This window comes from Rhynchophorus ferrugineus, unplaced genomic scaffold (genome assembly GCF_030347505.1).
Source record: "Rhynchophorus ferrugineus isolate W39M unplaced genomic scaffold, kcgeb_rfMv2 rfM6, whole genome shotgun sequence".
NCBI classification, from domain to species: Eukaryota; Metazoa; Arthropoda; class Insecta; order Coleoptera; family Curculionidae; genus Rhynchophorus; species Rhynchophorus ferrugineus.
The window spans coordinates 21,356,773-21,384,655 of record NW_027472585.1 but is presented as its reverse complement, the minus strand read 5'-3'; the positions used below and the strand labels follow the sequence as shown (position 1 = coordinate 21,384,655).

The following is a 27,883-nucleotide window of genomic DNA, read 5'->3' as shown; positions in this document are numbered from 1 at the left end:
CGAATACCGACCGGGCAATAGGCAAAGTTTGCGGGCGACAGATTTGTCCCTTTCCCTCAGCATAAATCCGCTTCGACAGCGACGGTGTTATAAATGAAATTTTCGAACGATGATAGTTCGGTTCGCCACGGCTTGCTGAGATCGGGACTGTCCTAGAAATTGTAAATACGAAAAAGTTTCGTGATTAATATTGCTTTCAATACGCCTCGCTGCAGTTTCGCTAGGTGGCGCTCTAGAAGGTTATTAGGTACGTGAAAAAATAATCTACGATTATAAAATCGTACTTTATTGAAATAAGCTGTCATTATGGGGCTAGATTTTATAGATTTAAATGTTAATGAAGAACAGGAATATATACTAAATGTCAAACTATAGCTTTTTTTTTCATTTTTACTAGTCGTTCTCGACTAACCAACAATTTGTCTTTAAAAGATATCTGTTTAAAAACTATCTAAATGGTGAACGACTTAGATTAGTTTGGTCTCTTTTCGAATAAATAAAAATCCTCACTGTCGCTTTGTATGACGTTTCAACAAGTCGCCACTTCTTTCCTTGAATAAAAGAGTTCTTAAGTAAATGAATAGTTTTTGCGTTCCAAACCTTTCCACATTATTATTTATATTTAAGGGTACCTGTGGGTCCTATCTTAATCTCTAGTCTAATAATGTCATGTATAAACACTGTTATTTTTCTCTTAAATGCACCTCACACACAGACTAGATCAAATGGTGTTAATACTTCGATATTAACATAAGAATAGAGAGAATGAGATCCCTCCTCAGTCTCCTTGCGATTCTCTAGATTTCCTGAGTGACATCTGAAGAGTCTGAGTGCACCTAACAATACTTTTCAGGACTTGAAAAAGTTGTATATATAGTCGGTTCAAAGTTATTTTGTACATGCATCATTTAAATTTGTGGCATCAAAACGTCGCAATGTTGCCGCATCAACTCTGAATTTTAGTTCAGTTTGACTTTGACATACAACAAAATTCTCATCTAAATAAAATAATTGAACAAAAATGTTATCAAATATAATTTATTTTAACATTATAGTTCATCTGAAAGCTATAGTTAATTATATAGCCACAACAGTTTATAGGTTAGAGTCATAACCTGTTATCACTATTGCTTTCAAAATTTTGCATACGTCTGACAACAGAACGATTTTGACAGACCAATTCGTTTACAGGTTCGTGCTAAACATACATCATTGTGTCTCTTTTTAACTAGAATAAAATGTGAAGGAAAATACTGTTTGATTCTGAAACAAATTTACAAATTGCGGCAGACAATACATTAAACTTCTTGATGGTGTATATACAAAAAACCTTTAAAAAGACTATATATTACTTCTCGTGGTTTTAATACTTATTTATTTAATAACAATTTATAATGTACTAATAATTGTGATTTTCTTCCAATTTTTTTTAAATTATTTAATTAATATATTGTTACTAGTCGTTTCCGTCTAACCTACAATTTGTCTTTATGCTAACTTAAATCTAGATATATAACTAGGAGGACCCATCGGCCCTAACGGCCCTAACTCAGTCTCTGGTGAAATAATGTTTATACAAGTCACTTCTGAATTTTTTAATATATGCACCTCACTACACAAGATCAGATGGTTTGGTTCTTTTGAGTCTGTGTCCTGTTCTGGTGGTATCCAAAAGTTGCAATATTTCAATATTAGTATGAGAATGGAGTCTTTCCTCATACCCCCTGCAATTCTCTTGATTTCTCGATCTGAAGGTCTCGATGTAAGTAATCAGTCCTATAGTATTTGGGTGCACCCACAATACCTCTCAAGACTTTGTTCTGAAAAATTTGTATTTTATTTATGTTACTCTTTACAGAACATACCCATAATGGAACTCCGTATGTCCATATAGGTTTCAATATTTGCTTATATAATAGCAATTTATTATGTACTGATAATAAATTATATTTCAATTCCAGTTCTTTTCGTTTCTTCTTTATATGTTCCTTCCAGCGAAGTTTTGCATCGAGATTCATTCCGAGATATTTAGCGTTGTTGCTATATGGAATAACAGTGTTATTTAATGTTATTGGTGTTTGTACGGTCTGTTTATATGTGAACTGCACATGTACAGATTTACTTTCAGGTTGCTTAGGACATTCAAATAATTTTCCTTTTTTTGATTGTATCTTGGAGGACAATAAATTGCGGCTATTGTAACCTTGTATCAGCTTGATTTAATAGTTACTGCTGTTACCTGATTTTCTGCTGTACTGAGCCCGGGTTCTTGATGGTGGGAAATGTTCTTTTTTATTATTATTGCAGTTCCTCCTACTGCGGTGTTAGCTGGATGTATGGTATGATAGAATGTATATCCTCTAAATTTTATAAAAGATTCTTTTCTTAAATGGGTTTCGGATATTAGGCAATATCAATTTTTTGCATATCTAGGGTAACGTGATGTTGCTAGATTCCATTAGCATTCCAAATTGCTATTCGGATATCTTTATTAGCCATTTCGGGTTTCTGGGGCCACAGGCCTAATGTTTTTCATTTCCAGTTTTTCAATCCTTTCGGAAAAAGATTCGATCATTTTTTCTTGTCTGTCCAGCTTTCCTATTATTTTAAGTAGCAATTCGTTGATGGTTACTTCATCTTCCTTGGTGTCTCTTTGGTTACTTTGACTGATACTTTGGGCATAAGTCATTTCACCATTAACATTGTTATATTTTTTCGGTTGTTTCTTTTCGCTCATTGTTTCTTGAGGTTTCACGTGAGCTACTTTATTTCTCCTCTCTTGTAGTATTTTAGCAACTACACATTCTCTATAACTTGCCGGATGCGCTTCATTGCAGTTTGCACATTTCGGCTTAGCTTCTTTGGGTTTTCTACACTCTGTGGTGATATGTGTGTGTGTCCATGCAATTGGCATTTTTTGCATTACGGTATTAAGTTCGATTTTTTTAGAGGTTCGATTTTTATTTCTACCCCTAAAATTCTTTTAATACCAAAAATGGTTTTTGTGTCCGTATCATATTCAAAGGCTAACATAAATAGAGGTAATGAATGGCCTCTTGTGGACTAAAATTTCTGCTCTGTTATTTTTGGTCATTTCTTTTTTTTAAATATTTGTCGCATTTAAGCATTTAAGCCCATTTTGGTTTAGTTCTGCGATAATTTTTTCACTTTTAGCTGTTGATGGAAGCCCTCTTGCCATAACTTTGATGTCTCTGGTTTGTTTGTCTTCATAAGAGTGCCATTGCAGTTTCAGCAACTCTAAACAGTTTATTATTTGTGTGAATGTTGTACGACACTCAGCGTTATTTGTCCATTGTTTAGTACCGTTGCTTTGAATACTATATAGTTGGACCTCAGTGATTCGTATAGCAAGTCAAAGCCGATAATAGGGGGTGGCCTGGGCATTTCAATTTCTTTATTTTGCTCATTATTTTGTTTTATATTTATTTGCTGTGGGGAAGATCCTGGAGAATTATTTGCTTTTCTTTTTTTATTTTTAACCGTTATCCAGCCTACTTCTTTCTGCAATTCCTCTTCATCTGTTTCGTATGTAACAATTGGACTGATTTTGTTGGTTTGGTGGTTTATCGTTTTGTCCTTGCCCTCAGAGCTTTGTTTATTTAGTTGTAGCTGGAGGGCATTTATTTGTTTTTGCATATTGGTTAATGCAATTTCAACACTCTCCCGCGCCGACTTTTCGTTCATCCACGCATTGTAGAGTGTCTGTTTGTTATGGGTTCTAATTGTGTTCTCTACATTCAAAACTGCAATATGTGATACGTCTGATGTCGATGCCTGATGTTTTTTATATATTGTTGAAATAATACTGCTTTTTTTTATGTTTCAAATTATTCTACGCCGCATTTGTGGTCCAGATGTTGAGTTTTCGACCCTTAACGTTTTATGGCATTTTGCATTTATTTTCTACGGTACTGGCCTTTTTTTCCGATCGCACTTTCACTTTTTCACCAGTCTGTAAAATGTTATTGTTAAACTTTTTTTAACGTCGTATTTGTGACACAGATGTTGCACTTTTGTTTCGTTTCACTGACCGTCTCTCCGAATACGTCTTTACTCTGTGAAGGTCACACGTCGACTTCTTCTTCCAATTAACCAATACATTTTCCTATATTTGAACACCAGTTCTTTCTTTTTCTTTTTCAAACGACTTGAAAAAAGGAAGAGGTTCGACTGTATATTTATTGTATATATGGTCACCGATTTCTCTGTCAATTATAGGCCGATTTTCAAAATTTTTTATTTATTCGAAAGAGTGCACTCCGGCGTGGTTACTCTGGAACCAAGTCAGGATCTGGTGGCGGAATGTTTTCACATATTTTTTATCTGCAATAATCAGATATTTATATATAATGTTATTGCTCAGCTGATGTGATGGAAGACATAACTCCGCAACGGTTAGGAGTTGGAGGATATTTCTTTAAATATTATGGGGAAGTACAGACAACTAACTTTGAAGTTATTTAAGTAAGCTTATAATGAAAGCAGGGACGGGACCGATATAAAGGTTTTTGAGTTTTATCGTTTCGAGATCGGCACCAACTTCAAAATGATTTATTAGTAGCAGTTAAAATAATATTGTAAATAGATAAATAGGTGTAGGTAGGTATTAAGCAAAATTGTATGTGCGAATTTCTTTATTTCTATTTAGTTATTACAACAATTATTACGCACATAATTTATTTTAAAACCTTTTTTGTGTTAAAAATCTAAGATTGATTATTTTTTAATTTTTAGTGGGTTCCTTTTTTATTTTTTGAAGTCAGTTCAGTTTTTTTGTTAAATATATTTTTGACATGTTCTTTCCAGCAAAGTTTTGCATCAACATTCATTCCAAGATATTTTTATTTTCCATGTGTGGAACCAATTATTTATATTGTCACTATCCTGGTGCAATTTTCGTATGGCTTCAACAGCAAGGATCGTATCTCATCGTACAACGTAGCTATCATGATATTTTTCATTTGTAATATATCACAAGAGTAGAATAGGTAATGAATTTGTCACAGTACACTTCTTTGTCGTACACCTGTTTTAACTTCCTTTATTTTAGATTCTAAACATTCTGTCTGTAATGTAATCTTTTAATACTTCAGTGTGATATTTCAGTTGTGGTTTAAGATCAAGGTCCTCATACCGCACCTTATTGCGTGTACTCGCGTAACATCTAAGAATATAGCTGAACATATATTTTTACTTTCATAGGCTTTTTCATTTACACCTATTATTCTATGCATCTAGACAATTGTTGAATAGCGAAGTAAGATACGTCTATAAGTCATTTGATGATTTTGCCGGTTTTGTGATCATGATAATATTTCGCGCCAAACCAAGATGACTAAAGTAATCAAACATAAAACTAGGCTTGTTTTGTGGATGTAGTTTATTTTAGAAAAATAATTTATTTAACAGAACTAATAACATATATTTTGTTTTGGTGCAAAAGAGAATAATAGAGTAGATAAGCTTTTTATTATATAGTGCATAATATATAGTTCTTGCATTTAGATTTGGCAACACTGATTACTACAAGCTAAACAATTCCTCAAATATAAAATAGCATCGCTCTGATTTACGTCGGGCATTTATTTAATTAATTAATATAACGTTTGCTACTATTTTTAAAAAGTTATGTTTCGACGTTCCTTTATATTTAAAAAGAGCGCTTTCTAATAATATTTGACATTTCAACGTTTTAACAGGAATATATAGTCTATTCAAAGTTTTTTTTACATAAGTCATCAAGATGTTTAATGCATTTCCTGCCGCAATTTGCAAATTCGTTTTAGAATCAGACAATATTTTCCTTCTCATTTTATTCTAATTAAAAAGAGATGCAATGCTGTCTGAGCAGTTCGAACACGTAAACGAATGAGCCTGTCAAAGTCGTCCGATTGTCAGATGTATGTAAAATTCTTAAAAGCAATAGTGATAAGAGGTTATAACTCTAACCTGTAAACCATTGTGGGCGAATAATTAACTGTAGTTTTTAGTTATACTATAATGTTAAAATAAATTATATTTAAAAACATTTTTGTTCAACTATTCTATTTAGATTAGAATTTTGTTGTATGTTAAACGCAAACTGAACTAAAACTCAGAGTTTTGATGTCACAAATTTATATGTATGTAGAAAATAACTTTGAACAGACCATACATATGGAGGGTCAAAGGTAAGGCTACTTTCAATTGTTACAAATAGGTAAATTAATTAAATGAGTTAAATTTTGCAGTGAAAGTAAATTAATATATCAAATTTGTAATAATACATACTCAGTACAACCAAAGCCGATAACAAAAAATAATAATCTGCCCTCTGTATCCTCAACCTAATGATTTAACGCCCACGCCGAATTTCGGAAGAATATTGATCAGATCCATAGAAATATAGCTATATGTTAAAAAATCTAATCTATATATTAAGAATTTTGAAGACTTTGAAAGTTGGAACTCACTGTTTCTCACTCACTCAGTTTTTTTATATATGCGTCATCAAAATTTGTGATGTCAAAAAGTCACAATGTTGCCGCAACAACTCTGAGTTTTTGTTCAGTTTGGTTTTGACGGCAAAAAAATTAAATTGTAAATAATAAATAGTAACATACTTTTGATAAGCATAATAGGTAATACTTTGGACTGGTATAATAGGTAATCGTTTTTAGCTAAACTTTCACGATTTTTGTCCAAGCCTCTTGTTTGTCGAAACTTTTGTCCTAAAATCTTGAAAACTAAAATTAGGTTCCAAAGGTTTCAGAAATTGCATAGATCCAAAAGATTTAAAGAATTTTTTACAGTAGCATTTGTTAAATTTCTTTTAAAAATAGCAACCGTATAGAGGTGAATAAAGTATTTTAAATATTTGTAATAAATACATTTTCTGATCGGAAAATATTCAACTTTAATATTCAACAATTTATTTTGTTGGCTATTAAGAAGAGCGCCACAGTTTTTATTTGTTAACGAATGGACTATCTTAACAGAATATGTTCAACTTTTAAAGCCCATTGAAATAATGACCACCGAGTTATCTGGTGAAAGATATCCCAACGATGTCTAATTATTATACGGTTATAAGAGGACTGCAACATTCCATCAAATTCAGGATTTTAACAAGTGAATGGGGAAAAATGACAAAATTGTCTATTAGATGTCATGAATAAAAGACTAGCAATTTTAGAAATGAATACAATATGCGGGAAATCCACATTTTTAGATCCTAGATTTAAAAAAGCAGGATTTGGTATTGCAAATAATGCTGAGGCAATACAAAAAGTTATCACAAAAGAGGTATCCCATTCTAACTTCAAAAAATACAAATATTGTTCCACAACTCGAAATTCAAAACAAAACTACTGACCAAGAATGTATTGACATCTGGAAATATTTTGATAAAAAAATGGCTAGAATGAAAGAAGTAATTACTCCAAGTACTGCAGCAAATTTGCAGATTTAGCACTATTTAAAAATTATAAATGGAAATTCCATTTATTGGGCGTTTAGAAATCGCATTGGATTTTTGGCAAACCCATAAAACTACCTGAAATATATCAGTTACAGGTAATATATTCCTCTATACCCGCAACATATGTCCCCTGGGAACGAGTTTTTTCAAAATCTGGGCAAATAATTAACGATTGAAGAAATCGCCTCACGGGAGAAAAGTTGGACATGATAATATTCACAGTAATTTAAAAATATTTCCGTTCAAAAATAAATAAAACTTTTATTTAAAAAGGGTCTGGTAGTTACTGTACGATCATTTTTAGGTTCATCATGGATTAGATTTCTATGATTAGGTATACGTTTACATTTTATTTAGTAGTTATTGTTATTGAAAATCTTTAATTTTTAGGTTTTATTTAAGTTGCATTGTACTATTTATATTTATTATGCTATGTTATTTAAAAATAGCAATTAATATATTAAAACATGATAAAACTTTTCTGGTGTTATTATTCCATTCCTATTTACATATCCACAGACCATTCGGTATAAAAGTAATCCTACTTCCTTTAATATTATATTATTTATTACATGATAATAGAAATTAGTAATTCTGTTTTCCTTTCCTTTTTTAAAGTTATCACGTGAATGAATATATATACGTCTCTGTCTCGCTTATACTACCATTGGAGAATATAAAGATATTTGAAATTAACTTCTCCAAGCATTTATCTCCGTCCTTTCGTATCTCACATTTTATACAGGCAAGAATTCGTACATCTTCGTCTGACATCACGAATAGAAAAAAAAAACACTCGAACGGTGCATTTGACTGAAAATAGTAATTACTATTTTTGCTACTAATTACTATTTTTTTGTCTGTCGACTGTTTCGACTGTTTTGGGACTATCGACTGTTTCGACTGTTTTTCGATAGTTCCCAACGCTAATAGAAACCGTAGTAACTGTCAATAATTAGACATTTATTTTAGTAATAAAAATTTGTATTTTATAGGTAAAGTGTATCTAGAATTTGTTGAGAGTGGAAGTCGAAGAAATAGGCAGGATTTTGTCAGGATGCAACAATAGTAGAGATACGATACTTTGTTTTTTAAACGCACTTCGTATATCAGAACGAAAGGGAAAGGAATGGAGTGGTAAGAAGGGTATAATAAATAAGGTTTTTCGGAACAGGAAGGTCACAGAGCGTAATAAAGTTAGGAGAATTTGAGAACAGCATTTGTAACATACCATGTGGTCAACATTGTAATGATTCCATCAAATAAACATTACAAAATAAAACAAATGACGCGATAAAGAAGCTTGAGACATTTTAATTTGTATAAGAGGGTCCAATACCCACTGCTAAAATATTAGAAAGTCCCTTTATATTATTTTAAGAAAATTAAATAATAAAAAGGTACACAATATGTCTATTAAACCATTATGTATATGTTAAAAAGAAAATAACGAAACACTTATTACAAAAGAAATACGTAAAATTAAAATTAAAATATATAAAATAACTTTAACTTGTATAATTGTCAGTGTATAATATAAAAAAATAAATATACTCCCCGCATGAATTTACAATGTTTACATCTATCACATTTTATCAATATCCGGAAAAAACAGGTTGTATCCATCATTGACATGCTCTCAAAAATCAAAACATAACCCCCACAGAGCTTCTAAACAGTTGACGATATCTATCTGAAATTGCTACTAAAACTAAAGCCTAATATTGCTCTAAGACTTCTGTCGAAGTAAAAACTATCACATCATTAGCTAGAACTATATTAAAAATCTAGTGCACACCCACTAATTCAGCTATAGCGTATAAACACCCCCCAGCTGGCAAAATAAAACAAAAAAATGCAACCAAAACAAAACCAGACCAAGCAACTAGACTATTTGTTACCTGTTTAACAAGGGGTAGCAAGGTCTGTTCTATACTACGAGTTTTAATCTCTAAACAATCAAAATTTGTTGTACCTACAGCTGCCATTTTCTACACTACTGTCATCTTTATTCAAATCGTGTCCCATCCTGATCTATCCGTCTCACTTGACATACATAACCTCTTTATTCGTTCAAAATTCCGTTCCAAATCAGATGGTTAATCAGCTGATTATGGAAGAGAGCTTAGGCTGGCTGTCAGATTTGATCCAGAATTCGTTAAGTTCAGAGGCATCTTACGGTATTATATCAAACATAATCTAACAGGAAAACCGAAATCTGCAATAAAGGTCCTGCTTATTAAAACATTTATTCACTAAATATAAATCCGGTTAAATTAAATATTAAAAAGACTTTGTTGCTGCTATTACAATTATTTTAGAATTTGTACTTGTTACATATTTCTTTTTAAACTATTTTATGGTTCAAAAGCACTGATATATGGTTTGTCTGAAATTTTGATAATAAAGTAGGGACCAAACTATATAAGCAATTACATAAATCAAAGTTTTCAAAAATATATAATTAAACAGATTACTAGGAAAAGCTGTTACCTTAGGAAATATTATTTAACTGATATTAACCGATAATAGGTTAACTGACAGGCAACCCGTTATACTGTTTAACAATTGTTTTCATTGCCTTACAGTAAAACTACGCACATAATATCTAATTTTGAATAGAGTAATTATATAAATATATATATATATATATATATATATATATATATATATATATATATATATATATATATATATATATATATATATATATATATATATATACATATATATATATATATATGTATATATGTATATATATATATATATATATATATATATATATATATATATATATATATATATATATATATATATAAATAAAGCAGCACGGAGTAATCTATTTTTATTCACTTACTGTTTATATAGGGGAGCTGTAGTTGTTACAGCATCATCCACATTGATGGCCTCCTGGTTTTCCATCTTCCCAATTGCAGTCTTCAATTCCTGCTCTGTATCTTTGAGTACTGTTATGCTTTTATCCAAATCACTCTGTTACATAAGTATAAATACAAGTATAATACCACCAAAAATATACAGTTTTACTACCTGTTCTTTTTCTAATTTATTGATCATCAAGTCTAATTTCATTTTACCGTGCTTGAGTTCCTCCTGTGTTCTAGTCAATGTTTGTAATTCTGCTTGCTTTTGCTGTACCTGTTCCTTCATTTTTCGCAATAATTTCTCCTCAATGCCACTAATCAAAGACACTTTAATATGCTCATCCTAAAGTAATATTGTTAGGACATCATCACCGTAAATCATATTTATACCTTTATAGTTCCTGTGCCGGCTGAAGGTATTGTTAGTCCAAAGTTTCCTGTTGGTGGATAAGAAGGAATAGAAGGTCCTGGATATTGAGGATAATTTGGATATATAGCAGGTGAATTTGGCGGAAAAATAGGGTGCTTTGGTAAGGCTTCTGCTGGAGGATAATTAGTAGTTTTTGTTGGATAAAGTGCCACTCCTGATGATGTTGGTACATGAGCTGGAAATGATTGATATTCCAACATATTTTCTTATAAACGAACATAAAATACTTACTACTAGATGGAAAAGAATAACTATCACTTTTCGGTTTAGAATAAACAGGTGGGGTTTCTCCAAAAGTAACAATCAACACTTGAATTAGTTCCAACAAGTCACTTTTATACTAAAACACAAATATTTAGTAAACTTGATCAAGCCTTCTTCGGTTAACTAACAGGTTTCCAATCCTCCAAATATGGCAAGTAAATTCTCCCATTTTGATCAACAAACTTAGAAGCCTTTACTAACATATGTGAGGTCGGTTTAACATAGCAAATTGGGGCATTATTTGGATGGGTATCCAAAAGCCAAATGCATATAGGTATGTTATATGTGTTTCCCTTATAATTTACTGGTATTGTGCCTGCTAGATTGATCAACTCCTTCACAGATCCATTTGTAAAAGCTGTGCAAATTATAAGTTAATAATTATATTAATAATAAAAAATACTACAAACTGTAATTCTCTTGTTGTGGAGCTAAATTTTGGTAATGACACAATGCATTTCGTGCATCTCGGTAGGTAGCTTCAGAATTCTTATAGAACTAAAATTTTATTGATATATTATTCTAATAAATTATATGTGGTTCAAGAAATTTACCTTTTCTACACGCTTCTTCAATTTCGCTAGGTCAATCATAATAACTACATTTAATTATCTACAAAAGCAGGAATATTCCATTGCATCTCTTATATTATAAATCTAATAAAGGTAAATAATAGCATAAAGTCAATATTTATTTTTTTTATATTTGATATGTAGGCAACTAAATATATCATATCTGAACATAACACCTGTAAACGATTTATACATCAGTTATATTCTATGAGTTATATTTATAAATTTATAATTTATAATAATAATTTTTTTGTCTGTTACTTTAAACTATAAAAATATATTACTACTAAAATAATTTTAATTCGTATTTGCACTTTAAAATTCTTCATAATATATTATCATCAGATTCAAGATAAAAATTGCTAAATATAACCTTATCTTAACAATTTCCTAGAATTAAAAACCTTTTTATTAAACAGGTGAATAATTGTTGAAGATAAAACGTTCCAATTTTTTAATACCCAAAAAGATAATAATATAGCCCCGTTAGGTACTATTGTGCTAAGAAAAATGGGTGTATAGATGACTCACTATAACTAGTCAACAAATGAATAACATAATGGTTCAAGTATAACATTATATGTATCAAATATATTATATATTATTTTATATATATTAAAAGATATGATTCAAGTATATAAAATTGTTATCATTCATACAAATCATTCAATTGCTGAATGATTATGAATTCAGTTTAAATATAAACGACTCTAAATCGATTCATGAATAAAAGAAGGGTATAGTGATTTATACTTACTACTAGTCACATTTATTTAAATCCTGTCATATCTTTATGTCACTTGTGAGATATAATCTGTTGATTCGTTATTATTAAACGTACATGAACATTGTTTCCAAACTAAATATATTATGCAAAAATATTTACCAAAGTTTTCTGTGTATTAAAGAGCTAGTTTATTTTAAAGGATGATTTACAAAATAAAATAAAACTCATTATATACACGTGCTAGTTATATTGATATCAAATATATTTAATATTGATGAGCAAATACCATATATACATAAAAATATAAGATTAGATAATAAATATTACTTTGTATACTTATATCTTGTTATGGGAATCCTTATTTTTCATTGTTTCAATTGCAGTTTTCAGTTCCTGTTCTGTATCTTTAAGTGACGATAGGCTCCTATCCAAATCATCCTACATGTTTAACAGATATGAATGTGAATTATAATGCAACTAAACATATATTGGCACTACCTTTTCCTTTTTCATTGTGTTAAACATCGATTTTAATGTCACTTTCCCGTCTTCGAATTCCTCATGTTTTTTTGTCAGTGATTGTACTTCTTCCTGTACACGCTGTACATGCTCATTCATTCTACTTAGCTTAGAGGAAATATCCTCAATTGCGTTGGTCAAGTGTACTCTGAGTTGTTCATACTAAATTAAGTTATTTTTTAAGTTGATAAAATTGATCATCATCATCATCAGAAAGTCATATTAATACCTTCGTGGCATCTTCTTGTGGCAATGGCAGTATCACTGGTCCTAAGTTACCAACAGCTGAGTGAGGAAGAGTAGGGTTTGGATATTGATGAGGAGAATATATTGCAGCGGGATTAGAGGGAATGGGGACTTGCATTTGTATAGTATCATCTCTGCCATGACTGGTAGAAGCGGTAGCCGGTATAGTACGAGGTGTTGCTTCTGGTGCTACTGCCACATGGCTTGAATTGTCGCTCTTTGGTTTAAAAAATACTGCTGGAGTTTCTCCAAAAGTCGCAATCATAACTTGAATAAGCCCGAACAAATCGCTTTTGTACTAAAATCGAAATGATTTAATAAATGTAATCAAGTGCCCTATGGCTGACTAACGGGGATCCAGTCGTCCAAATATGGCAAGGAAATTCTCCCATTTGGATCAACAAATTTAGAAACTCCCAAGCACATGTTTGAGGTAGGTTTAACATAAGAAATTGGTGCGTCATTTGGATAGGAAGGCAAAAGCCATACGCAAATAGGTACGTTATATGGGCTCCCTTTATAGTAAGTTGTTATTGTTCCTGCTAAGTTTATCAACTCCTTCATAGTTCCATCTGTAAATGCTGCACGCAAAATAAATACATCATATTTCAACGATTTAAACATAAAATAACTTCATTTAAAGAAATACTACTAACTGTAATCATCCTTTTCCAACGCGAGACCTTGGTTGAAATTCAATAAATTTGTGGTATCTCGATAAATATCCACAGGATTTTGATAGAACTGAAAGTATACTAATAATATATAGATCCTATATCATTAAAGAAAATTACCTTATTCAACCACCGCATAAAATCAGCGCTGTTCATGGTCGTTAGAAATCGTAAAACTTTCAAACCTTTTAAATTTCAAAAATAACTAATAATAATTATACTGGTAATGCAACCGCACAATATTCAATATATATATCAAGTTATCAATATTTTAGATTGACATTTTAGATAAAAATATTATACGTGGAACTATATATAGGGTAGATAGACTAGAATCTCATTTTTGATATTTCTAAAGCAACTTCTAATTAAGAGAAACTAATTTGAATAATTGTCGCGGCTGACTCTTTTATTCAACATTTTAGAATACATCCTAAATTGTTAGCGATTTTATTTCATGTTGGATAGTTTTCAAAGGCAAATCAATTTTATGTGAATCTTTAACGAAGTAACATTGTAGATCCTTTATATATCTCAATAAAAAATAATATCAATTCATACAGATAATGAAAAAGTATCGAATCAATGTTTAAATCATACATCAGTACTAGCCCACTCTATATATTATTTGTATGACTAAATATAAAGATAACACCTATTATAAAGATGATTATTTTAAACAAGTGTTTTTTGAATACAATACAAATTTGATAAGCAATATTAAGTATTTTAAATGTATCATGCGCCGTTAAACAAACAATTATTGAAAAATCTAAGTTAATTTATTTTACATCTAGAAAACGATTTCTCGTAGTCTTATTTTCAAACAAATAAATTTTGAGTGGAAATTTTAATTCCATTGGTTCTCTACCTGTGGCACCATTTTTTCCGAATGGACGAATTATACTATGAAACATACCATACTTACATATAAATAATTAATAATAATAGTCATAATATAATAATAATTAATAATCATATATAGAATTTCGTCAAAGGCCATGTTATATGTTAGACCACAAACACACAAAATTCTCAATATTTTGTGTGTTAAGACAACTGCACATTTAGCAGTGAGGAACCTGTAACATCATTTTTTACAGGGCGTGAATGAAGACTTCCGTAAATTAATCAGAAACTTACCTACAGGGGCTATTAAATAACACAAATGGACAAAAAATGTTGAGATAAAATTAAATACTTCAAATTAAACATTTTCATTATCACCACCTTTATGAATAATTTACTGTATTTAACGAACAATGTATGCTTGAGTTTCGTTTCTATGTTTCATAAACTTCCTTAATTTACATGCAATAATTGTCAAACTCAATCCTCAAACTACTAAATATTAATAATCTGTAATAATGCCTAAAGATAGTACCACCACTATACCGAATTGGTACCGTCTTCTCAACATCTTTAAAATCTCCAGGTACCAAATAGGTACGGGACCACCGACTATCTTGACCATGAAATTTAAAAACGAACCAACGACTTTTAAAGGGCCTTGTCGATAAAGGTGGCGTCAAATTTGTTCAGTTCAAAACACTCTATTAATAGCAGTACATCAAAATGAAACGATAAACTCATTATTATTAGTGTTTTACTTATTTAAAATGTAAGTTTGGTATAATACTGTGTTCGTAATTTATTAATATTGGTTACTTTTATATAGATGTGCTTTTTATCAAGTTTTGAAATTTTGAGTGAAAAAGGGAACAATATATATGTTAAGGATAAAACTGATGGAGAATTGTTTACAATAGTGAAAATAAGTGGTGTAAGTGAAAATGAACAAGTAATTTTAGCGAAAAAAGTGAATTTGAGACGGGGCATAGTTCACCCAAATGTATTAACATTTTATGAGTGCAGAATAGAAGATAATAATGTGTATTTAAAGCAAGAATATTGTGCACTTGGTGTTTTATCAAATTTCATACAAACAGAGTGTATAGATAAGCAGAGGCATTTGCGTGAAGAATTCCTATGCAGAATAATGTACCAAATAGCATTTGCATTGAAAACCGTTGAATGCTTCATGGGCCAACTTGATTTGAACAACATACTTTTAAATAATCAATATGTCATTAAATTATATAACTTCTATAACTTTAATTCAAAAGACAAGGAGGTGAAGCAGAAGCAAATCAAAATGAATCAGTTAGGTAGGATTATGTATCAGTTGAGCACCTTGAAACCTTTTGACAAGTATAATTACATTAAGAATATAGAATGTATGCAATATTCCACTGAATACAAGAGTTTTCTTATTTTTATGATTAAAAGTAATAGTGAACTAAAAAAGCACTTGAATAAAATCTTGAGCCATCCTTCTGTCTTACTAAACTCAAATCAATGGGCTAAAAGCAAGTGTTTTGTGAATGACCTTGTCAATAACTCAGACAATGCAAAGTGTGATTATATGGAAAAATTAAAAAAAATTAGGAGAAAAGAGGCTATGCTTAATCTGAAGGAGGAAGTTTTGAATGAACGCGAAAGAAAATTGGAAAATAAAGAGAGAAAATTATGTTTAATGGAGCACAATTTAAAGGAGAAAATCCAACAAGTTGAGTTGTACTTAAAAAGATGCCGAGATGGTGGTAGATTTTTGAATAGTGGTAGTTCTAAAACCAGCACAGATTCACAGTCTAGTTTAAAATCACCACATAAAATACCCCATACAGAACTGGATTCAACTTATGTCAGTTGTGGGGCTTCAGATTTTGTACCTACCAGCACCAAATTGCATATAGAGAAAATAATAAAACCAAGGAGTTTTACCAGGACTATGTCTGAGCGACGTATAACATTCAAAACAAGCCCCTTGAAGGATAACACCTTCAACAAGAAATCTAGTCAACGTAAGAGCATGCGACATTCTAAAAGTATAGAAGAATGTGGTGATATAAACTTGCTGTGGAAAGCTGAAACCCAATATGAAAATGATCTTCAAATAGAAATTATTGAAAAATCAGAAGCTGTTAATAACATGGGATGGACAGAAGAAAACAAAAAATATGCCTTTGATATGTTGAGGCTTATGAATTCAGAGGATAAAGAAAACACACAAATTAAACACACATACTTGTAAAGTAAGAATAATAGTGCAATTTATCAGTATTATGAAATATGTATATATAATATAGTACTAATAAATTAAATGTATATTATGAAAAAAACACTAGTAGTTTATATAATTACCATTTATTAACAATATGTACTACACACACATTTAATTCTATGGCCAGGATGGTTTCTCTCCTTCCTTCAGAATCCTCCCATAAAGAGCGCTTTTATCTCTGAAGTAACTCAATCTTTCAGTTTCGAGCCTATCTAAATACCATCCAATTACAAAGCCTGTGACGGGGATAGTGACCATCCATATACCCTTAGGAATAATTGGCAACATTTTCCTCTTGTTCTTTCAGTAGTTTACGGTCCCTCGCTTTACACTCCTGTGTAAAGCTCCAATCTGCGAATATACTGTAACCAACTATTGTTGGAAGAAGGGTTACTATACAGTACTTTCTTATAAGTTCACCAATTTTTATGGCCATCTAAAAAATTACATCACAATTAGGTTATGTTGATATTTTGACATAAAGGTTTTATGTACCAATAATTTATAGTAACTAACAATAATAAAAATACTCTAAAATAATATAGAACGATAGAATATATTTGTATCTCCTAAATTATTTCCTCATATAAACTGTAAATTAATAGAAGATAATAAAAATCGCGCCCTCTACAAAATGTGGAAAATCGGTAACTCTTCTTCTATTCAAAATACTTCAAAATAAATTTTCAGAGGTTATGTGACATATTTAAAGTCTATCAACAAGAGAACGAAGTGACAATAACAAACAATGAATAATGAATATGGTTCTCGCCTTTTACCTCCAGCCAAAGAAACTACACGAGCAGCCTGTAAAAAATGTGGTTATGCTGGACATTTAACATACCAATGTCGTAATTTTTTGAAAGTTGATCCAAATAAGGAGATTGTTTTAGATGTAAGTAGCACCAGCAGTGACTCGGATGTGGATTATTTGACACCTCTAACAGAATTACGGAAGAATGAAGTTAAACAGAAACTTGATAAGGTAAAGCAGAAAAAACATAACAATAAAAAAAAGTTGAAGAAACACAAAAGGAAGCATCATTCTACAAGTGAAGATAGTGATGATAGTTCAGAGCGTGAAGAATATAAGAGGCATAAAAAATCAAAGAGAAAACATAGCGCAATTGAGAAAAGAGAACAGAAAAAGAACAAACATAAGAAACACCGAAGAAACTCTTATAGTAGTAGTAGTGATTAGACTGAAATTCTAATGAAATTCTGAATTTAGGTTTGTAATTAAAAGAACTTTTTTGTGTGATTACAATTTTATTAAAATTATATCTATGTATAATTAACATTTTATAATTGAATATGTATTTTCTCATACCATTCAATAAACAATAATATATTTCAAAGCATATTTTTGTTTGATTTTTAGATCTTTAATTCAGAGAGCTGGAAAATATATTATCAAGTGTGGGTGCATTATTAATACTAAGCACAAGTTATCATCCTTAATCAAATGATTTCCTTATATGGCAAGACCAGCTTTCTGCCGACATTTCTGCATCAAACCACGAAGCATGAACTGTTTCCTTGAAAGAGTTCTCACTTGCTTCAAAAATACATCCAAATCTATGACCCCACATCTTAAAGCTTCTCCCATGTAATATATAGCATCTTCCAGTGCCGCTTCTTCCGCATAAGCATTTAGTAACCTACCAGGGAATAATTAAATAATATCCTGAATATTTTAATTTACTCACTGTTTATATAAGGGAGCTGTGGTTGTTACAGCATCATCAATATCCATAGATTCCTGATTTTCCATCTTTTCACAGGCAGTGTTGAGCTCTTGTTCTTTATCTTTAAGCATTAATAAGTGTTTATCCAAGTCTTTCTATTAAATTATAAATATCATTTTAAAAAACAGATCTGATTAATTACAAGAATATTACTTGTTCTTTCTCCAATTTATTGAGCATAGCGTCCAACTTTATTTTCCCTTGTTTCAGCTCATCTTGGGTCCTTTTTAAAGTTTGCAGCTCTGCTTGCTTTTGCAATACTTCCTCTTTCATTTTTCTTAATAACTTCTCTTCAATTGCACTAATCAAAGACACCTTGATATGCTCATCCTAAAAATGTTGATGTACATTTTTTATCAATACATTTAACTTATATTATTTGGTTTACTTTTATTGTTCCTGTACCAGCAGATGGCATTGGTACCCCAAAGTTTGATGCTGGTGGATAAGGTGGATATCCAGGAAAGCCAGTACCACTATTTGAAGGAGGATAAAAAGGAATGTTTCCTTGACCACTATATGGAGTGGCTGGAGGGTAGGGAAGATTTGCTGGACCACCAATTCCTCCATAACCAGGTGGTACAGGCATAACAGCTGCAAACATACATTTACCAACATATTCCTTGATGAAGCACCAAATATACTTACGATTAGTTGGGTATGTATATACACTTTGTTTTGGCTTAGCATAAACAGGTGGCTTCTCACCAAAAGTCACAATCATTACGTGAATTAACCCTAATAGATCAGAATTACTCTGAAAACACCACTGCAATTAATATGTAAAACAGTATATGATCAACACTACTTACAGAAACCCAATCATGCAGATATGGTAAAAATATTTTTCCATTTTGATCTACAAACCTAGAGACTTTAAGATTCATATCTGATGTAGGTTTAACATAGCAAATAGGGGCATTATTAGGATGAGTGTCCATAAGCCAGATACATATTGGAATATTATATGTAACACCTTTAAAATTTACTGGAATTGTTCCTATTAAATTCACCAATACCTTTGAAGATCCATCTGTGAATACTATAACACATATGAAGATAATTTAAAAGGAACTAAGGTTGGATTAACGCATCTTACTGTAACTTTCCTGCTGAGGAACTAAACTTTTATAGTGATTCATGGCTGTTGATAGATCTCTATAAGCTGCATCAGGATTTTGATACTAAAACAAGTCTAAATAATAAAAAAATATACTTGGAGATAGTAAATATTACCTTAGCTAACCACTGTTTCAATCTCGCATGATCTACCATGATGACTAATTAAACAATTTATCTACCTGTGACTGTCTATATTTTGTATACTATAAAGAATAAATGAGAATAAACGTCAAGTTTAAAAATAAACATGTCACTGTCAATTTCTTCTTTAATAAATAGGAATATAAATAGTAAAAAAAGAATACATTGTAAAAAAATTATTATTACTGTTGTATATTTTTTTATTCAATGTGTTTAAAAAGAACACAATAATAAAATAATTAGCATTACAGTAATATATTAGTATAAATAATAAAATTATGATTTGATAACTATTATTTCCTCTGAACGATTTGGCAATGCTGCTTATTCTGCTTGTTTATATGACAGAAAATAACTGACAATTTTAAAACGGTTAAATTAACCATTTTTTGAAATTTAAAAAAGGCAAACGGTATCTTTTATTTGTAAAAGTGGATTAACTGAAGGTAAAAAAGAATTTATGAGGTATGTATTTATGTGTGTTTTATATATATATATGGAGAAGTCTCGTAGAAATATTTAGTTTTGGGTATTTTTAGTGCTAAAGAAACTTAATATTTGTTAACAAGGCAATCATATAATTCTTTTTTTAGATTCTCTAATTATATGTTATTTTGTCAACATGTCTGATTATCAATTTAAAACACCTATATCCTATAAACAGTATGAAGGTTCAGAGGATTCAGATGCTGAAAGCACAGCTAGTGGACATTCAGAGGCATCGTCAGCTAGTGCTGGTAAACTTTAGTTTATTCTGTAATTTTTATATTTTTTAAATATTATAAAAATAATTGTAGTATCAAATGGTGACTTATCAATAGTGGCAATGTTTGATGATTTAATGAGGTTCATGAGAAACAGACGTGATGAGAAAATTGAAGCTGCCTTTTTGAGTTTGGCTGAGGATACAAAAATGATTTTGGAAAAATACAGCGAGGCTATAGCTCAGTGTGAAAAACTTCAAAACATAATTGATTTAAAAGTGAGGGAAAACAGTGAGCTGGAAATTCGTTTGAACAGAGCCAGGCATTTGCTGGATGAAGAAAGAAGGAAAACACAGAAAGTGTACAGGGAAAAGGATATTTTGGTTAGTTGAAGTAATTATTTAAATGAGTATAGGATGTAAATATACATATTTTTAGGAAGAACGGCTAGACCAGGTTAAAGATTTACTGCTTTATGATAATACTATTAAAATCAGTCAAGATGCCAAGGAGAAATTGTCATTTTTAAACAAATCTGCTAGAGAGAACAATGAGTATGGGGTTAGAAATTTGAGTGCCATTAATGAAATTAATTCAACAGGTACTAAGAAACATATATATATATATATATATATATATATATATATATATATATATATATATATATATATATATATATATATATATATGTACTTAATATTATAATAATTGATTAGACTCAAACATTTGATTATTCAATTTGGCAAATTGGCCAAGGCAACACCTAATAAAATCAAGACATTAAGCAATTACTTCTCATCCAATAAACTTCATAACAAATTTGTTTAGTTAAATAAGACAACGACCGAGAACTCCCTCTATATTCATAAGCTTTTGATTAAAATGTTACTATTAACGTTGTTTGTTGTTCACGCTGTTTTAATAGTCTACTTTCTAGGCTCGATGTTATCTGACTTCAGCGTCTCGCGGTCCGAAGATGACCTGGACTTGTCCAGGTATGTGAAACAGTCCAGGGATTGGAAGAAGCATAGAGCTAGCACTGGTGGAGAACCTGAACCGGCCGTTAAGAAGAGAAGATCATCGGCTAGTAAAGTTATTGAGGTAAATTGAGCTGTTTCTGTTATGCTTGAGTTTTTATTAATTGATGATGTTAGATTGGACCTACGGATACTGTGAGAGCGACAACAACTGTTACGGTCATTAAACAGGGACCCATAACAGCTACATCTACTATTGAAGCTGTGCCAGGGGTAAATGGTCCTGACGTTAATGAGCCTTGTCCCAGTGTAAGTTAATGTGGTAGTATATCAGTCTTGAAACTAAGAAATACGGTTGTTTCTAGGAACCAGTCGCGTCAGCTCCACCGCCTCATTTAGTATTCGAAACATGGAACCGAACGGAGAGTCCCAGAAAGCCTCCTAGGGCCACCTCCACGTCAAATCGCCCACATACGCTTCAGCAGAAAACCATGGTTGTTCCTGATTTTTGTGCTTGCTGCGAAAAACGGATAAGGTAATCGTATTTTTGCTTCAGTGACAGCTATATTATTAATGACGATTTGTTGGGGTAGATTTGGGAAAACCGGCTTGAAATGTAAGGAATGCAGGTCGCTCTGTCACATGGAGTGTAAGGATAAGTTACCATTGCCATGTATACCGCTCATCAACACCCCAAATCATAAGAACATATTGGTAAGTCGTCATTCATATTATTTAGTTCTATGAAAAAAACTGGTCAAAACAACGTTTCTTTTTAAATATTTCTAGCTTATTTACATTGAAGTTCTGACATTTCTAAATTCTGTTGAACAAAAATGTTTGCTTGAAGTTCAAAATAAAAATATTCGCCTATCTCAGTTGACTTACATTTAGATATATCATTAATAGTAGATATAATATATGCCATAGGTGAACACAATTTTGAAGCATCACTTGTCTAAATTTCCTTTAACTCAGATTATAATATAAATCTTCTTGATTGATTTTGAAGATTTAGTATGCTCATCATACATGTTTTACATATTACTTTGGCGGTATTTTTAAAAATTGAAATTTTTTCGGTGATATATTTGTTTTAACAATCTATATCTGTATAATGTTAGGGCATCATAAGTGATTATACACCAACCACACCACCGATGGTACCGGCTTTGATAATGCACTGTGTTAACGAAATCGAACTCAGGGGTTTGAACGAACTGGGCCTCTACAGGATATCGGCCTCAGAGAAAGACGTCAAGTCGCTCAAGGTATGTTCAATCTGCAGAGACGCCAGCATTGAATATAATCGATTTTATTTATTCAAGGAGAAATATTTGAAAGGAAAAAACACGCCCTCCATAAATCAAATGGACATACACATACTCTGCGGCTGCGTTAAGGACTTTCTGCGTTCGCTGACTGAGCCTATTACCACGTACAGGCTGTGGAAGGACTTCGTTCAGGCGGTGGAGGCGGAGGACTCTCAGGACGTGGTTCCGGCGTTTCATCAGTGCATTTCCAATTTACCCCAACCAAACAGGGACACTCTAGCTTACTTGATTCTTCATTTGCAAAAGTAAGTATTATAGTTTCATATTCCGGGATGGTGATCCTTAATATATACTATAAGCAGAAAACCCCCTCAAAAGATTCTAAAATTCCGGTATTCAAAATTATGTTTTGGCGTAGTAGGTTACCAGCAACTGAAAAATAAGACGGTGTAATATTCCTTCTAAGGGTTGTATGAGAGTAGATTCAAGTGTATTATGAGATAGCAGCTGTTCCTAGTTTCATCTTTAGACAGGTTCTTAGTTTCTATTGAATATGCAATCTTATGAACCGTTATCGAAATAGATGATAATTCGAATGATCAATATCCGGAAACCATGGCGGATGATGGGGTAAGATTCTATTTTCTATTCTATTCCATTTTAGCATCTCAAGGTAAATTGGGCCTCTTGGGCAATACACCGTTCAACGTGTCTAGGCTTTAATTCATATGATAACCCATTTCTTTATTTTTGATAATTTCCAAAGCTTTTAATCGATGAGAAATGACTCTTTGACTAATCTCTAATGAGTGGGCGCAGCTCTTCTAATTCCGCGTATCAAATTTTTTACTTCTTCGGGACACTTCTTGTCTTACAATAATATCATCTTATATAAACCCGCGTAACTATATTACTCTACTGACAAGTTCTTTCACTAATACTGCTCGTCAATATATGTCTATTAACATTCTACACGTTTCAGCCGACGAATTTTTTACTATTACACGTCCCGCAAATCCCTATTGTTATATCAAATATATCATATTCCATTAAATATACATTAAATTTTTAATTTTTTTTTATACATATTTTAAGTCTCCTTTTACCAACTATGGGTTTATCTGAACCATGGTCCTCAGCATTAAGCCTACCGACTGGCGAGTGACCAACTTTAGAAATCATCCCAGAAGACATCCGGTCTTACCCATTCTGGTTACTGGCGTGACTGAGATCATTTTCCTTGTCGGATTTTACACTCTTGCCTAGAACATTCACAGATTTTGAACAATCACAAACATAAATTTACGACCATGCCCCAGCCGGATTCGATCCCGCGGCTATCGCAACAGTAGGAGGACCATCCCACTGCCTTTACCACTGCGTCACCAAGCCGGCAAATTTTTTATTGTATTTTTTAATACATTTAAATATATTATATATGATATATCAAATTCCTGTTCGCTATTTTGAGTGCTCGTTTTCGCTGGTACCATCTTTTGTAACGTAGAGGGAACGTAGAGAGAATCTTTATCTTTTTAACGGATGTGAACGGAAGTGTATATTAAATAGCGCTAGGGTTTAAAATTTTTATGTTAAGTTATGTGACATAACTCGAAATTCACTCATTTTTAAGAACATATATTTGTTTTACATAAAATCTAAAGGTTGTATATAAATTTGCTATTACTTATTATTTATTAATATACTATTACTCCACTCATTCAATTGAACGTCATTTTTCATTCCTACAAATATTTTAGAAATTAATCTGTAAATTAAGCGAAGGTGACAGTAAAAACATGCAATGGTGGTGTATAGACTCTATATGTATACTCAGTGTATATACTCTATCCAATAAAGTTTCTTTCAGCAACTGTCGCTTTCTGAGCCAGTATTAAAGTCAATTACTACACTGTTAATTTCCAATTCAATATTAGTTCACAATTCCACCATTTGTCAATTTCAAGTTAATGGAGGGGCTATGGTAGAGTATCCTTCTTTCCACGTTTCCAGACAGTTCTTGCTTGTATATCTGTCTCGACCTGCATGTCTATAGAACGAATTACCACATCCCATAGCAAGTCGATTTAATTGAATGTATAATGATGATGAGGAAGGCATTACAGGCATTGGCCATATTGTCCAGCAATCTGATTTACTATTTGTTTTTTTCAGGCCTATTTCTAAGAAAGTAAATCACGTGAAACGCAATTAAACATTTCATTTTTCTTTACTAAGTAACAATTTGAGATACTTCAATCTTCCATATTTTTTATTATATATTATTTAATTAAGTATTTTCGGAACTTAATTTGTTATGCAAGCTATTCTTTAATTACAGCATTTGCTGATCCACTTGTTGTTTTTTTTCCACTAGTGCGCGTTGTTCCTAACAATAGATGATGGTTCCTCTCAGTTTTTTAATAGCTGATTTTTAAAGCAGAGCAAAAAACTTCATTTCTCAATAGTAGTCGTTCTTGGACTACCATTGAGAAATGAACAGAAACACCTTAACTTTGCTTAAGGAATAAAACCATTCCTGTTTCTAGCACGAATTATTAAAAAATATAATTAACAAAACTTAATCAAATATTATTCTACCTTTTACCTTTTCCCATTTACTTTTGTTGTCTTTCATTTATCTGTTTTATTTTTATTAGCGTTTTGTCAAGGATGGCCTAATGTGCCATTTTGAAATATCTATGTCTATAAATCTCCCTTAATTTTATTTGATGCTTTTAAAAATTGTGTTCTATTAAAATAATTGTCTGGAAGTTCCATTAGACCTCTTTGTGGATAATCTTTACATTATTTAAATTCTATGTTTTTACAACCCTTAAAGACCTACATATCCTAAGTTTTTTATGGATACTTTCTAGACCAATATTTATCTCTCGAATTATTATTCCAATTATTATTATTATATTATGTTTATATTGAAAAAAACTGTATTATTTTTATACATTTCACAAATTTAATTTGCGAATCGAACTAACATCAAGGTATATTTTTATTAACATTTTTTTTTGAGAGAGATTTTAGTCAGTGTTCATACTAATATTCAGTGCAACACAATAAGAATATTTCCAATATAACCAATAACTTAATATTTTACTCTAACGCATTTATTATTAAGAAGAGGCCCCATTACCTCGTTCCTATTCAAAGTTTTTGAAGACTTTTGATTTTGATATCTTGATTAATTCACTGTCATTTAGGATAAACCATATGACTGGATCGTACACATTTGCGGCAGAATTTTAATCAACCTGATTATGAAACAACATGAATTTGAACCTTGTCAAATATTTTTTAGTGTTGGTTAATAAGATGTGTGTCATTGCCATCCTTATTCAGATTTTTTTTAAAGGCATATATTTAATTTTTATTGTTAAGGGTTGCAGAAGCACCAGAATGCAAAATGCCCATTAGCAATTTAGCTAAAGTGTTTGGCCCTACGGTTGTGGGTTTCTCTTCTGACAACCCGAATAGGAATCAACTGCTGACCGAAACAAGACAACAAATAGCGGTGAGCGTTGAGTGAGATAACGATATAAGAATGTGCTACGTAATACTATGGTTTTACAGGTCATGGAACAGTTAATAAGTCTCCCACGAGAATACTGGCAATCATTCTTGAATGTAGTCAGCCACTATCCTCCATCTAACGGTTTACAACAAACCCCCAGTACCGACTCCTTGCTTAAACCGGATCGGCGATTCTTCACCCCAGGTTCGCGGTGAGTATCCATTAACCCTCTCATCAATTAATTTTATTGATACATCAATTTTCAGAAAGATCAAGAGGAAAAGAGTCTTTGGTACCCCGCCAATTTACACTTAATATTTACTCTGTTGTATACTTATAATATTCTCGCTATAGGTTTACTGTATTAAATCTTTTATTTAGATATATCTTAATATGATTAGGTTTATATATTAATTTCAATTTTTTATATTTATTTTCCGAATATATTATTAACCCCTAACGTGTTAATATTCAAAGAAATATGTTTCGTTGTTTGTTTTGGGAAAATGTTAAAATAAACTTCCGCTGTTTGTAGTATATTTAGAATAAATACAGTTTTTTTAAGTCAAATGATTTTAAATTCGGCCTTATCTAATTTATGATTTAGCATCAACAGATATAAGACCATTCAAGGACAATCTCATATTTAACACCGTCTTCATTATTTCATTTGTTAACGCCTTAAATTGTGACTAAGTGATGAGATTGTTTCGGTAAATTGGCTCAGATATAATATTCCATAAAAGTTGTTTTGAATAAGTTATATAAAAAATAAATCATAGCGGGTGTTGGACTGAAGCAGGTGATTTATATTTATATAATTATCTTATATAAAAATAACAAAATATTTCATAAAAAGTACCGATTTGTGGTTTTCAAGATTCAAGTCAATCCTAAATAATTTAAAACGTACCGTATCTAGAAATGCAGTAATAAGTGCATCAAAAATTATTTCAAAACTTAGTAAGCGTAGATACTAAAACATTTGAAGTTTGAGCCTAAATTAGAGAATTATCGTATAGAAACAGATTGATAAATATCAGCAAACATTTAGCTCGATGATTAAAACTATATTTAATCCGGAATATATTTTTTTATATATTTTAAAGTCTCCTTTTATCCAACTATGGGTTTATCTGGACTGGACCTAAAGTTTAACGTGGGCTCCAAACCACGGTCCTCAGCATTAAGCCTACCGACTGGCGAGTGACCAACTTTAGAAATCATCCCAGAAGACATACGGTCTTACCCAGATCATTTTCCTTGTCATTCCAGAACTCCATCAATTCCTAGAACATTAACAAATTTTAAACAATCACAAACATAAATTTACAACCATGCCCCAGCAGGATACGAACCCGCGGCTATCGCAACAGTAGGAGGACCCCTCCATTGCATTTGCCACTTCGCCACCAAGCCGGCTCCAGAATATATTTCTAGCAGCTATGTGGTTTATAATAATTGGTGCAC

The 27,883-nt window shown here is 31.4% G+C and overlaps 8 protein-coding genes across 12 annotated transcripts in view; 3 read left to right on the top strand and 5 right to left on the bottom strand.

Annotated features, from left to right (window-relative positions):
* alpha-Catr (alpha-catenin related) overlaps nt 1–9,601 on the bottom strand; it is a 169,292-nt gene extending 159,691 nt beyond the window's left edge. For 3 of the 4 annotated variants that reach the window (XM_076407739.1, XM_076407738.1, XM_076407740.1), the window contains exon 1: nt 9,382–9,601. In XM_076407739.1, the coding sequence (XP_076263854.1) occupies nt 9,382–9,468 (87 nt within the window). In that variant the 5' untranslated portion in view covers nt 9,469–9,601. The remainder of the gene's footprint in view (nt 1–9,381) is intronic. The other variant, XM_076407741.1, reaches the window with a different exon arrangement.
* Nucleotides 9,602–10,297: 696 nt separating this feature from the next.
* On the bottom strand, nt 10,298–12,507 carry LOC143198488 (tumor susceptibility gene 101 protein). The gene is made up of 8 exons (XM_076407736.1): nt 12,386–12,507; nt 11,611–11,712; nt 11,467–11,554; nt 11,185–11,414; nt 11,024–11,132; nt 10,753–10,967; nt 10,529–10,705; nt 10,298–10,471 (listed from the first exon to the last, which is right to left on the bottom strand). Exons 2-8 carry the CDS (start codon nt 11,647–11,649, stop codon nt 10,334–10,336), a joined length of 996 nt encoding a protein of 331 aa, XP_076263851.1. The 5' UTR covers nt 11,650–11,712; nt 12,386–12,507; the 3' UTR covers nt 10,298–10,333.
* A 75-nt stretch (nt 12,508–12,582) lies between these two features.
* On the bottom strand, nt 12,583–14,061 carry LOC143198489 (uncharacterized). The gene is made up of 6 exons (XM_076407737.1): nt 13,915–14,061; nt 13,777–13,864; nt 13,472–13,701; nt 13,104–13,418; nt 12,854–13,036; nt 12,583–12,793 (listed from the first exon to the last, which is right to left on the bottom strand). The coding sequence occupies exons 1-6, from the start codon at nt 13,948–13,950 to the stop codon at nt 12,692–12,694; spliced, it is 954 nt and encodes a 317-aa protein (XP_076263852.1). The 5' UTR covers nt 13,951–14,061; the 3' UTR covers nt 12,583–12,691.
* A 1,220-nt stretch (nt 14,062–15,281) lies between these two features.
* On the top strand, nt 15,282–16,940 carry LOC143198484 (uncharacterized). The gene is made up of 2 exons (XM_076407731.1): nt 15,282–15,415; nt 15,473–16,940. Exon 2 carries the CDS (start codon nt 15,473–15,475, stop codon nt 16,886–16,888), a length of 1,416 nt encoding a protein of 471 aa, XP_076263846.1. The 5' UTR covers nt 15,282–15,415; the 3' UTR covers nt 16,889–16,940.
* A 45-nt stretch (nt 16,941–16,985) lies between these two features.
* On the bottom strand, nt 16,986–17,341 carry ND-MNLL (NADH dehydrogenase (ubiquinone) MNLL subunit). The gene has a single exon (XM_076407735.1). It carries the CDS (start codon nt 17,204–17,206, stop codon nt 17,036–17,038), a length of 171 nt encoding a protein of 56 aa, XP_076263850.1. The 5' UTR covers nt 17,207–17,341; the 3' UTR covers nt 16,986–17,035.
* A 198-nt stretch (nt 17,342–17,539) lies between these two features.
* LOC143198486 (uncharacterized) lies at nt 17,540–18,279 on the top strand. Its single transcript, XM_076407733.1, has one exon. The coding sequence runs from the start codon at nt 17,667–17,669 to the stop codon at nt 18,117–18,119; it is 453 nt and encodes a 150-aa protein (XP_076263848.1). The 5' UTR covers nt 17,540–17,666; the 3' UTR covers nt 18,120–18,279.
* On the bottom strand, nt 18,168–20,040 carry LOC143198485 (tumor susceptibility gene 101 protein). Its single transcript, XM_076407732.1, has 8 exons — nt 19,903–20,040; nt 19,766–19,850; nt 19,479–19,708; nt 19,315–19,423; nt 19,055–19,260; nt 18,820–18,996; nt 18,628–18,761; nt 18,168–18,579 (listed from the first exon to the last, which is right to left on the bottom strand). The coding sequence occupies exons 1-8, from the start codon at nt 19,939–19,941 to the stop codon at nt 18,393–18,395; spliced, it is 1,167 nt and encodes a 388-aa protein (XP_076263847.1). The 5' UTR covers nt 19,942–20,040; the 3' UTR covers nt 18,168–18,392.
* A 224-nt stretch (nt 20,041–20,264) lies between these two features.
* On the top strand, nt 20,265–26,977 carry tum (Rac GTPase activating protein tumbleweed). Of its 2 annotated transcripts, none has more exons than XM_076407729.1 (13): nt 20,265–20,394; nt 20,523–20,666; nt 20,727–21,016; nt 21,072–21,234; nt 21,571–21,734; nt 21,788–21,919; nt 21,976–22,145; nt 22,204–22,324; nt 22,735–22,881; nt 22,939–23,189; nt 26,281–26,413; nt 26,473–26,624; nt 26,680–26,977. In XM_076407729.1, exons 2-13 carry the CDS (start codon nt 20,552–20,554, stop codon nt 26,726–26,728), a joined length of 1,887 nt encoding a protein of 628 aa, XP_076263844.1. In that variant the 5' UTR covers nt 20,265–20,394; nt 20,523–20,551; the 3' UTR covers nt 26,729–26,977. The 2 variants fall into 2 exon arrangements, with proteins under 2 accessions (XP_076263844.1, XP_076263845.1); XM_076407730.1 differs by having other exon boundaries at nt 20,302–20,375.
* The last annotated feature ends 906 nt before the right edge of the window (nt 26,978–27,883 follow it).